At 34.0% G+C, this 12,814-nt stretch overlaps 2 protein-coding genes across 2 annotated transcripts; both read right to left on the reverse strand.

Annotated features, from left to right (window-relative positions):
* Positions 1–1,006: 1,006 nt before the first annotated feature.
* LOC107465205 (protein FAR1-RELATED SEQUENCE 4-like) lies at positions 1,007–3,843 on the reverse strand. Its single transcript, XM_016084200.1, has 4 exons — positions 3,620–3,843; positions 3,470–3,513; positions 1,306–1,389; positions 1,007–1,050 (listed from the first exon to the last, which is right to left on the reverse strand). The coding sequence occupies exons 1-4, from the start codon at positions 3,841–3,843 to the stop codon at positions 1,007–1,009; spliced, it is 396 nt and encodes a 131-aa protein (XP_015939686.1).
* Positions 3,844–5,231: 1,388 nt separating this feature from the next.
* Positions 5,232–7,478, reverse strand: LOC107465217 (uncharacterized). The gene is made up of 2 exons (XM_016084206.3): positions 7,227–7,478; positions 5,232–6,250 (listed from the first exon to the last, which is right to left on the reverse strand). Exons 1-2 carry the CDS (start codon positions 7,294–7,296, stop codon positions 5,523–5,525), a joined length of 798 nt encoding a protein of 265 aa, XP_015939692.1. The 5' UTR covers positions 7,297–7,478; the 3' UTR covers positions 5,232–5,522.
* Between the last annotated feature and the right edge of the window lie 5,336 nt (positions 7,479–12,814).

A 12,814-nucleotide genomic window follows, 5' to 3' on the forward strand; every position in this document is an offset into this window, starting at 1 on the left:
CAGCGGTCAACAAACATCGTATCAATCTTCTTTTTATTTTTTGCTATAGTAGTGTTATTTAATATGTTTACTATGTTTTTATGTGTCTGTCCTATTAATCATATTTTACTTTCTTATTTCTTTATTAATTGGGATTGCGAAATATACATCATGAAATGACTGCAAACAATGAATTCCAAAAGAATCAAAAAGGAAAAATACACATGTAAAAATTGAAAACAGGTAAGTATCATTAAACATAGTTGATCCTCTACTTTTAAATTAATACAAATTAATAAATTTCTTTCAATTGTAAGAGCAAATTGATACTTTTAGGCATGAATATAGTCTAACCATTCTTTTAGATAAGATAAATATATTGAGAGACAAAGTCATTGATGGATCTGAAGTCATAAGAATCTCAAAGCCTTTTGCTGCTCTCTCAAGTTTTTTTTGTAGATTATCATCTGGGGTTATAAAAAGTAAATAGGTTCAATCTTCTAAATTGTAATGAATTTCTATTGACATTCTTGAACACTATTTTGTAAGGAGTTGTAAAGAGGCAAACACTTCTTTGACTCTTTGTAAATGTTAATATATATGTTTGAAAATCTTTTCTTAAATTTCTTTTGATTTATTTGTTGAAAATGTTTGGGCTGTATTGAGATCAGATTAATTTGAATGAATTTAGGTTCACACTAAATAAATTGAATGTATTTATCAAACCTCATTAGTGGCAAAAACACAAACGAACCAAAATTTAGACATAAATAAACCAAAAATATTCTAATAAATACTTAAACTGCTTACCACAACACAATTACAGAAACTAATTTGAAAAATCAAAAAGTGATTATTCAATAAAACATAACAGAAATAAGAAATTAACCCTCATTTTCATCAAAGGAAAAAACATTATATGAGTAAAACATAAATGAACTGAAATTTATTTTACTAAACATCGAAACTTCTATCATAGTGTGACATATCTTCTCCAGGATAATTCATATCTTGTGCATGATAAAGGCTAGAGCTTGACTGGATTATTGATCCACCATCTAAAAGGTTCAACTGCAAAAGAAATAAATTATATATTAGCAAATGTACTAACATGCACAAACATATTTTTGCCTAATCAAAAGCAAGTCAATGTTACCTCACTTAGAGTTGCTTTTTTCTTTTTCTTTGATGTATTTGCGATCTTTTTTTCCACATTCGATCCTAATCTATTCTTGGGACATCCTCTTGTTCTAACATGTGGGGGATTTTAAAGGTCGTTAACATCATTCAATGTAGCATCTTCATGAGATCATAATGAACATTTACCTTTACTTTTTGCTTGATATTCTTGCATCTTAGCCATGATCTTATCAAAAGCACGGGGCAGAATTCCAGTCAACTCCTCATATTCTGACACAAATGCACAAATATTATGCTAGCAAAATATCAAATCATCAAATTTCTTACTTCTTGGCTCCAATAAATGCTCGTCTTGGTTACTCTTGATATGTATGCGCCTCCTCTTTACGTTCTTACTCCAGTGTTGCAATATATATTTTGATACCACTTTATCTACTCGCTCAAAACTTAAGACACTCAAAGAATGATGGCATAATATACCCTTGACTCAAACAATAAGCACTGACATTTTACTTCACATGATATCACACCGTATATAATAACAAACTTGTTGAATGTTGAGTTAGAAACTTGTTCTACAACTTCATATGCTGTAAAACCTAGAGCAGACTGCGTTGATCTTGTAATGCAATTCACCTTTCCTTTAAATTATGCTTGAACTTTCCTGAACTTCTCATGAGTATACACATGCCGAAATTGAGCTTCTATTGATGATTTTGTTGCACACTGTATGATAGTATAAAAATCTGCAACATCAAATTCTCTATCTCTTTACTCTCTGTTTCCTAGGCAATTATCATATTCCTTCACAAATTGAATCAATGAGCTATTGCGTGTAATCAACTTATTAAAAAAAGCATGCATGCTCTCGCTCCTTTGTGTGCTTCTCATCCAAGCCTAAAAGTGGTGAACAAGATAAACTAAAATCCATAAATGACAATCTTCAAAGAGCTCTGCAAAATGGGACAGAATTCAAAAAATCAGACATAAAATGAACTAAAAGTTATACCCATTTTTACTAAAAAAAATAACATCAATTAATTAGAATAAAACCACCATAGTAGTTAAAATCTCGATTTAACTCTTAAAATCTTCTGATATTATGATTTTAAATGGGTCTATCGATTTTACGAAATTTGTACTAAGTCTGACGATTATACAATTTAAATCTTGTTAAAATTTGGCGTATTATGTTCTTAATTTACCTTTTTGATTTCACGTAAAATCTCGATTTTCTCTACCTTTTAAACCACAGTTAACTGGAAGTCACTTGTTGCCTCCAACACCATACTTCATGACAAAATCATTTCAATTTCTGTCAAATACATCTTTTGTAAACAAGTTCCAAACAACATGACTCATCTCTTGTTCAATTTTTTTTGTCTCTTGTAACCATTTAATTTATGTGGAATTTTCTTTATAATATGCCAAATATACCATCTGTGAATTGTTGTTGGCATTTCAGCAGCCCTTTGCATCTATATACATTGATTGGTAAGAATCCCTTTTGGTGCCTTTTTTCGAGTAAAGACCCAATCCGATCCTTGTCCATTTTCACGAAAGACAAAGCGATCCCTGTCCAAAAAAAAGAGACACTTCGACCCTCGACCTTTTTATTTTGGGACAATACGGTCCCTCTGTTAAAAAATTCATTAAATAATAATAAAAATTAGTTTTGTGGAGTGTTTTATTTGTATTTTGTGGGGGTTTTAAACCCCCACAAAAATCTTTTCAACAATATAACCAATTACTACCACTACTACCATTATCTTTTTCATCCTCATTATTATCACTCTTACTTCTATTATTTTTATTGTGTAACCATATTTTATCATCATCATTATCTCTTCTACCGTCATCATCACCAATACCAATATTATCAACATTAAAGTTTTCTTCTTTTATTTCTTATTCCATGTTATTTTTTTCCTTTAAAAGGTATTATACTATAATTACTTTTATTTTGTGGCATCATTTTTATCAATGGTTTTTCTTCATTTAACCACCATTGATGAAGGAATTTTTTAAAAACAAAGTTATTAATAGTTTGTGGAGGTTTAAAACCCCCACAAAATACAAATAAAACCCCCACAAAATTAAATTTTATTATTATTTAATAATTTTTTTAACAGAGGGACCGTATTATCCCATAATAAAAAGGTTGAGGGTCGAAGTGTCCCTTTTTTTTGGACAGGGACCGCTTTGTCCTTCGTGAAAACGGACGAGGACCGGATTGGGTGTTTACTCCCTTTTTTCCCATGCTACGAAACCAACATTCAAATAAATATTTGAATGACTGAATATCTTCATTTTTTTTTATCAAAGCACATCCAAGAAGTCTTTGACTGACCATGGTGATTCACACCAACAAAAGAACCAAAAGCCAAATTGTACCTGTAATAGACACCAGAAAAAAAAATCTGTTATGAACCGAAACTAATTGTGCGTATGAACCGAATACTATATTACAAAGAACCGAAACCAGAACAAAAAAAATTACTTATTTGTTTTGTAAGTCATATCAAATGAAATAACATCTTCAAAATACTCATACGCAGCCATACTTCTTGCATTAGCCCAAAATGCATTTTTGATAGAGTGATCAACTTTAAGATTAAGCTCATAAAAGAAATTTTGATTCTTCTCTTTCGTTCTTAATAAGTACTTCTCAAATTCTTTGGCATCATCTTGTTCAATAAAATTTAGTTTACGATGACCACCCATTGCTGCTACAAATGATTAATATGTTTTATTCGGTCTAATTCCGACTTCCTCATTATTTTCAATGGTACGACGCACAAACATGCTTAGCTCCCTGTGTTGAAGATATCTTTAATGGTGAGGGATTTGTCTTCAGAGTTGGAGATATCTTGAATTTCCATTTTTCCTCTCTACTACATGTAATTAATTGATTCTTAATTTCATGTCCCTTTTAAGTGGTATTTCTTATTTTCGTAGAAATATCAGCAAGTTTGGAATAATTTTTGAAAGGTATTTACAAATTTGATTTATTAATATTAATAAATGGTTACTAACAGTTTAGTATCATTTGGCTAAAGGGACACGACCTTTTAATAATTGTGTATGTTTAAAATATTACATCTATTGGTAATAAAAAAGACACAACCATTTGTGTACATAACAAATTATAATTATTACATACAATATGTATAAATAAGCCGTTATCCACTATTTCAAACAAACAAGTACTAGTGTACATTTTACTTAACCATTAAGATTTTTATTTATTTATTTATTTATTTTTTGTTCAAAAGAGTTGAGAATTCTTACTATTGCTAATTAAGAAATTCTTAGGTTTCATATTGTGGGAGAGTATTGTCATCAACCCTATAGCAACTAAGTGTAGGGACAAATATCTCTCTAAAAAAAACGATCTAATTGTACCTTGAAACCATCTTCATATACCCAACAATTTTAGAGAGATATTTCTTGAAGATGGCACAAAATCAAAACACCACGTTCAAGGTCATGAATCAAAAGTTTTGTCAAGTTGGATCGCTTTGATAGAACGAACTTCAACCGTTGGAAGGACAAGATGATGTTTCTTCTTTCGGTTCTTAATCTTGCATATATAATTGACCCAAAAACTACACCAATTGCCAGTGCGCTGAAGATTCTACACTAGAATGGAAAGAAAAGATTGTTCAATTAAACCGATGTGGGTATAGTGGGAAATGAGCCAGCTCAGCTACAGCATGGCAAAACGACGCCATGTAAGTGCTCCGATGATGACTCATCACCAGAAATATGCCCAGGGACCACTATGAGTACTCGAAGCTCTATCTGGAAGACTACAATGAGAAAATCGAGATCTCGAAGACTACATTAAGTAATCACGCGAATCTCAGGGACTACTATGAAGATTTACTCCCCACTGGTCAAATGGAAGATAGTGCAAGCTCCTAGAAAATGTGAGGGTTTCGGTGTTAAGTTACCCCAAAAATGACCATACATAATACGAGATTTCCATTGTTCTCAAACAAGAACGGTAGTGGGAAGTAGCCTAGCCTTGCCTTGCTAACGGTTTTAAACCTTTATACCTCACCTGGGCACAGCTCTTAAGAAATGTTGCACTGCTATACAAGTTATGATGAAAGTTTTCAAAGGAGGAATGTTCACCATGGAAGCAAGTGGTATAACTAGAAATCCCATTACAGAGAATTACATCCACATCTCTCTTATTCTGTTATGGTTTACGACATGATTCTAACTCCACGTGACAACAATGAAATGAGTATATATGATATATGGTAAGATACTTCTAGTTCTAGCAATATTTGTACACTATACTGAAAGAGATACATTGAAGAAGAAAAAAAATCGATATCATCAAACCGTGCTTTGAGCCATTATAAATATATAAAAGAGCTCCCAAAAAATCATCAGAGTTCAGAATCTTCATATTTTTCATAGCTCTGGTACTCAGATTCATATGCGTTAGATTGTTCGCTGGGAGATGATTCATAAACACTTGAACTTTCAGAGCTGTCATCATAAGCGGGAGTTTCCTCGAAGAATGAATTGGCTTTTCCAGATTTTTCAGAAACTTCAATTTCTCCCGTTTGAACAAAATTCAACAAGAACTGCACTCCATTGATCACATCATATACCATGAGTCCTATTCTACCACCAATCCAACTCCCCAAGTGACTTCCAACAAGATAGCCGAATCTACCAAGCCTTTCCTCGCCAAGGAACCCTCCCCCATATGCACCAAACAATGTACCAGTGCCCCTAAGGAAACCCTCCGTGACTGTACCACCATAGTACACGGCTTCAAAGAAGTCCCATCCAGAAGAGATGACAGGGCCTATAATGCGTTTGGCTTGACGAGAGGCCAGTTTTGCTGCCTTCTTACCCTCTTTTTGTGCATGTTTTGCAGAGTCTGCCGGTGACATCCCCTGAGACACCGCATCAGCAAGGGAAGACTCGATTGCAAGTTGCCTTGCTCTTTCAACATGAGCAGATCTAAGATTGTAAAAATAGAGCTTCACGCCTTCCTTAACAGCACATGCTAAAGTTCCGGAGCCCATGTCGAAGCAATTTAAGATTGTGAACTTCCCACTTTGGGATGACCCCTCCTCACCAACAAGCTGCCTGCATTTTTCAGCTGAAAGAAACACACTTGTATGAGCATAAGAAGATAGTGTATGCCAGATACCACGCCTCTATAAACAGAGAGGGAACTTACTAATTAGAGATATTCAATCAAAAATAAATGACAATGCAAGACTATCAAAGAAAAAATTTTGGAGTTTTGGGACTAAAAACATTTTTGAATTAAAAAAAAATATAACCTTAAGCTTTTAGAAGAACCAGATATTTGGTCCAGTATTCGAAACAATGCTTAATTGACTCAGGTAGCTGGCATTTGTTTCCCATAATAAGATCAGATATTGAAGTCTTTCAAGTGGGGAAAAAAAGGCACAACAAAACAAAATAAACAAACAAACTCACTAACTAGCAGTCAAAATTGGAAAAGCTTTTACCCTCATGGCAGATCAAGCCAGTTTCGATAAGAAAGAAATTAAGAAAGACATAATTATAAGTTATAACTAACACTAGAATCTAGAAATAAAAAATTTTCCTCTCAATTGGATTTATCTTCTTTTGGGGACCATATAAGGAAGCCTAAGCTGCTCCTTCCTTGTTAATCCTATTAAAACTGGCACCATAGTCTCTAGTCTCTGCCCCCAATGGTGGATTTGAACCTAGGATCTCTAAGTCTCACCCTTATAGTGTGATTGTAATTAGTAACAAGCAAGAAGTGAACTCTTCTCCTTCTATTTTTTTCCGGAACAAAATACAAGCATGGATTTCAATTCTCTTGAGAATTCCAATTCCCACATGTAGTGCAAACACAAATCTGGTAAAATAGGTCCAATTCGCAAACGAATTTAGATTTCTAAATTAGACATAAAAAGAAAACTAATTAAAGTCAGGGTTCAATGTGTAGAAGTTTGAATCTCAATCACCTACTATTATTCCCTTTCATGATTAGCATGAATTCAAGATTAATAAGAGTTGCTCTAAATAGTAAAAACTAAATCAGCAATGAGAACAACAGAAATCGAATTACAAAGTACCTGTTATGCTTAGAGCGATGATGCCAACGACGAAGACGAGTAACTGCACCCTCTTCTTCTGGATATCCATGGTTGATGGTGGAATCAGAAAAATAAAAATAAAAAACCTAAACTAACTAGAGAGTAACCAGTCTTCCCAATCTGAGAATTGAATACTTCAAAGAGAGGGAAGAATCTTCATTTCTCTTATGCGGGCGATGACATTGACCAATTAGAAGTAGGAAGGATTGGAATATTCACAGCCAAAAAGAGAAAAAACTAACCTTATTGAAACAAGCAACGAATAACCGTGGCCACTTTTTTATTTTTATTTTATTTTATTTTATTTATTTATTTATTTATTTGATTGTTTGTTTTGTTTTGTTTTGTTTTGTTAGCTTGAGGGCTCATCCTTAAACGTTCCTTGCTAAGTAAGGAGTGCTGCATACCTTGTTAGTTGGTTAAATCTAAACTCTTCATTTATTATATTTTATTTGAATGGCCTGTGTAACATCCCGCATTTTTGAAAATCTAATTATAAATAAATTGTGATTTTATTTTATTAAGTTTAAACTTTATAATTTTAAGAAATTATTTTATTAGAAATAACTAAATAGATTCGGAGATAACTTTATTTTGAATCAATTAATATTCTTAAGTAATTTTATTATATTGGAATATTTTGTATAATTTTAGTAATTGAAAAATAAGGAAGGATTGTATGATTTAATTTAAGTTACTTTTATCATGAAAAAGTTACGATTTATTTTATTAATTTGATATCTTATTTTATAAATTAGTCGATTAAGAATAATTAAATTAGTTTTATTAATATTTGGAGTTTAAGTTAATCAATATTTTTATGTAATTTTTATAATTGGTTATTTCATATGTTTTGGAAATAAAATTTAGTGATGGAAGTATTATATAATTTAATTTAAGTAATTTTATTATAATTAGATATTTTGTAAATTGAAATTATTTGAGCTCCTAGAGATTAATTTATTAGGAATGATTAAATGGATTTTTATAAATACTTAAAGTTTAAGTAATTTTATTATAATTAGATATTTTGTAAATAGAAATTAAAGTTTCGGTGATAGAAAAATAATAAAGAGTTATATCATTTAATTTGAATAATTAGTATTGAGTTTAAACTATATTTTATAAAATGTAATTAGTATGCTTATTCTATAATTTAAATTAAAAATAATTGTTTGAACTCATTGATATATTGATAAATAAAATCTTATGCACTTTAAAAGTAATTTTTATAGCATTATATTTAAATTCTAAATTGTTATCCTCTCATAAATGTTTTGTAAAATTGTTAAATTACTCGTATATATATGTTTTTCTTAGTCTTATGTTTCTTATTTTATACGTACTGATAGTATCTAATACGTGTCCTTCCTAACCAATTAAACACACACACGCACCGGTATACTCATCTCCTCCTTATAACCCCACGTTTACCCATTCTTACCATTTATCTTCAAAAGAATGTATATCATATATATGTGGACAGCAAAATAAAAGGGGAAGCCAAAATTAGAGTGGGAGTGACGGAGAGGGAGAGTCCGAACCAAAGGGAGCCAGAGGATGAGAGGAGAGGACAGGGGAAGGGAAGGAAGAGGCGTTGCCGGTGATGAACACAGCCACCGTCGCAGCTTTCTGACCGCCACACCACCAAACCCTAGCCGTTATAGAGGAGAGGGTGATCGAAGTAGAGAAGCACCGCGTGAAGGAAGGAAGTTCCATCGTCAGCGCTGCTTTTAGGGGAAGCCGCTACCACTACGGCGGGGGAAACGAACATGGGAGAAGAGGTTTCGTTGATGCTGTCACAGAGGGAGAGGACGAGACGTGTGTGAGAGAGTGACGCGCCGAGGAGGGACCATTCCTCTGCCGCTGCCGCTGCCGGAATCTTCGGTCGCCGCCATCAATAGTGGTGAGTCAGTTAAACCCTAGCCATGAGAACCACCATCTCTGAACCTTTGCCGCTCTGTAAATACCCAGTATCTACCTCTGATGTTCTTGACTATGTTATGTTTGTTGGAGCTTGTCTCCATGGAGTTACTGGCGGGGTGTTGCTGCTGCCGGAACCACCGCGGGGTGCTGCTAGGAATCGCTGCTGCCCTGCTTCCGCTATACTTAGGTTTAACATCCATTGGCCTGGGTTAGCCTTTTCCCCTTATTTCTGCTCCAATTGCACGCTCTATTCTGCCGATTTCTTATTAAATTGCTTGTTCTTGTTTTAATTTAAATTTGGCCTGTGCTCCGTTTTAAATTACCAGAGCTGTTTCTGCCTTTCGATTCCATTGAATTCGAAATCTTCATTTCACTGCAACCATGGTCATTGTTGTGGAAGTTAATGCTACTGCCGTCCCGGTTGTGTTGAGATGTAGTGCTGCTGCTTTCTGGGCAGAAACGGTTGCGTGACTAGTAGAGGTACAGCCAGCTGTCTCGCAACAATTCTGCCAACGGTCTCTTGTAATTGCGACATCGAGGTAGGGGGTTTAAAATGATTTTAATTTTAGAATGCCCGCAAGGTTTATTGAGTAATCTGCAAATAGTCTTAATTGTTGTGAGTGATTAATTGATGATATGAATGCTAAAATGTGTTTGTGAAGTATAATTGGAATTATTGATAGCGAAATTGATTGGTTGTGTGGATGTTGAATTGTGGCTGTGAATTTATTGAAATTGAGGATTTTGTGGAATTGATTGATCATGGGTGGAATATGAAATGTTGAAGAGTGATTGATGAAAATTCTGAATTTTGATGGATTATGTTGGAATTGTTGCTGTTGAGATGGTTTTATAATTATTCTATCGGTGATGGATTTAGTTGATGATTGACTGGAATTGGGTTTAGAGAATGTTTAAAGGATTGAATTTGAGATGTTGAATTACTTGCTGAACAAGCTGAGCTTTGAAATTAAACGGCAACTTTGAAAGTGAGTTAGTAACTCTATAGTGACTGAAATTATAAGAATTGAAATGTTAAGTAAATTATATTAAGTGTAATTGTGGAAATTCAATTTTTAAGGTTTCGTATCAGTTAGAGAACTAGTTATGATTTTCTAAAGTTGAATTCCAAAATCTGAGTTTCTGCATAACTTCTAAACTGAGTCAGCAGTTTTGAAAAGCTATAACTAATTCTGTGTTTATCGGAATTGCGTGAAACCAAATCTGGGTTAAACTTGGGGATACAAGGAACTAAACTGGTAAATTTGAGACTTTTTCATTAAGTTTATGATTTATGGTAAATTTTTGAATTGGGGATGTCAAATCTGGTTTTTCTGCAGAACGTTTAACACAGCAGCAACTTGATTCCTTTAATAGAAATTCTGCACTTGGAATTTTGAAATGGAACCAATTTTAAATGAAACTTTAGTCCTATTATTTTTATGTCGTAAAATTTCAGAATGGTTGAACTTGCGGTTTAAAAGATACAAATTTTTGAAATACGATGCATTATGCAGCAAAGGCCAGATTCTGTTTTCTTAAATCAGTAAATTTGGAAGTTTATAACTTTTGAACCTGGTTGGATATCGAGGTGCAACCAATTGGAAGTAAAAATTAAGTATGTTTAGCATATGTGAAGTAAATTTCAGGGCTATCCATGTTTTAATGAGTAAGTTATGGGACTTGGAAGAAGATAAGTTCATTAACTTTTAAAACAGAATTTTGCAGAAAATTAGTCAGCTTCTAGGTTATATAACTTCTTCATTAAAAATGATATTAACCTGAAACCAATTGGAAAAGAAACTTGGATGAGTGTAGTTGAACTGTATTAATTTTCAAAGTCATTGGATTTAACTTGGATTTTATATTGAATTTTGAATATCACATGCTGCTGCTGTTTTTCTGGTTTTACTCACTGCAGAGCAGTCTCGGTTTTTCCTTTATTCCTAAGGCTAGAGAAACCAGAAAATTATGATCTTTAGTTTGTTAGAAAGCTTATTTTAAGACGAACGCCTGGACATAAAGTTTGCGCAATTCCGAGTTCATTTGCTATATTAAAAACAGAAAAGAAGATAGGGTGCTGGGAATGCTTGAGTAAGAGTTATGAGTTCATAAAACTAAAGATGAACCTTAGTGAAATATGGCTGTTTCAATGTTGGAATTTGCTTGTTTCTGAATTGAATTGATATTGGAAAGGTTAAAAAGAGTTTGGTGGATTGTTTGGTTGGGACCCGTAAGGGTGGCTAAGTCCTATTTTTAAAGGAGATTATGTCCGAATTTTTATAAAAGTATAAGGACTTAATCAAAATCAATATTTAAGGTTTATTTAATGATAATAATTTCAATGATTCTTTTAAGAAAAGATTATTTGGTATATGAGATTGTTGGCAAGGGCGTGGGTCTTGTCCCGCTTGCGTATTTGTAATTATGAAAGAAAAAGGGAAGAGTAATGTACTTATTGTATGATTATCTGTTGCTTGAAGCAACCCAAGAGATGTTTGTTTGTTGCTTGAAACAACCCAAGAGATGTCTGTTTGTTGCTTGAAACAACCCAAGAGATGTCTGTTTGTTGCTTGAGGCAACCCAAGAGATAGTGTTTGCTTATTTGTTGCTTAATGCAACCCAAGAGATATTATATATATTTGTTGCTTAATGCAACCCAAGAGATATTATTTATTTATCTGTTGCCCTGAGGCAACCCAAGAGTAATTTTCCGTTCCCAAGAGTATATTTCCTGCGAGTAGAAAGCAGAGGCTGTCTCAATAGAGCTGCTAATAATTATATGCGCATTTATTTGAATGGAAAATCGTATCCGGGAAATCGTGAACTCGTGACCGGATAAATGTCGGGAATGCAGGTGCTAACCGACACATGAGCTCATGGCCTGTACTAGGGCTAGACATGCATCATTCTTGCCTGTACATCATTCTCTGTTGTTTTCCTTCTTGTGTGTGAACTATTTCTTTATGTTTGTCTGCCTGAGTGCTATGTCTGTGTTTTATTTCCTTGTGTTCTTCTGTTTGTGTTTTGTTTTCTGTTTTTCTATCTATTTATAACTACTGTTTACTACTTTACTGTATTCTAGTATTCATCTGCTACTCGGAATCAAATAAATGAATGTAACTAACAACCCCGACCCTACTAAGAACTCCCCAGTTCTTACCCCTTCTCTCCCTTCCTCCCCTTCAGATGGAGACGGGCGTGATATTCTATGAGTTTGAGGACCCCTATGTCTACGAGGATATGGTACATCACAGTTACTTTATCATGGGATTGGAGCCTCATATTAGACGATATGCGTTACCTAATCGAGCTTTTCAACATCCTCTGTCTAGCCCGCATTTTGACCCCGATGCTCCTTACGACTCTCCCTTATCCTGGTTACATCCTGACGCACCTGTACATCCTTTTCCTGATGATCATGAGCACCCTATACCAGTTCAACCTTTGAATGAGGTGGAACCTGAGCCTATCATTCCTGATGAGCCCATGTTAGCTGCTGACTACGTACTGGTGATACCACCAGAGTAGGACTTTCCCCCTGAGCCGATCCATGCTTTTCCACAGCCCGATGAGCCGGCACTACCAGACGGTGGGGTAGCCCCTATATACGCGAACGGACCTGTGCTCGCGAATGGTTT

This window comes from Arachis duranensis, chromosome 9 (assembly GCF_000817695.3).
Source record: "Arachis duranensis cultivar V14167 chromosome 9, aradu.V14167.gnm2.J7QH, whole genome shotgun sequence".
Classification (NCBI taxonomy): Eukaryota; Viridiplantae; Streptophyta; class Magnoliopsida; order Fabales; family Fabaceae; genus Arachis; species Arachis duranensis.

Bases quoted from the DNA above. Each gene is read 5' to 3' on its own strand.
- LOC107465217 (XM_016084206.3), bottom strand. From the start codon at position 7,296: ATGGATATCCAGAAGAAGAGGGTGCAGTTACTCGTCTTCGTCGTTGGC. The intron at 6,251-7,226 runs GTACTTTGTAAT...TGTTTCTTTCAG, and splicing joins CATCGCTCTAAGCATAACAG to CTGAAAAATGCAGGCAGCTT.
- LOC107465205 (XM_016084200.1), bottom strand. From the start codon at position 3,843: ATGGGTGGTCATCGTAAACTAAATTTTATTGAACAAGATGATGCCAAA. The intron at 1,390-3,469 runs GTCAGTCAAAGA...CATTTGTGTCAG, and splicing joins TGTTGGTGTGAATCACCATG to AATATGAGGAGTTGACTGGA. The intron at 1,051-1,305 runs GTAAATGTTCAT...TTTCTTTTGCAG, and splicing joins ATATCAAGCAAAAAGTAAAG to TTGAACCTTTTAGATGGTGG.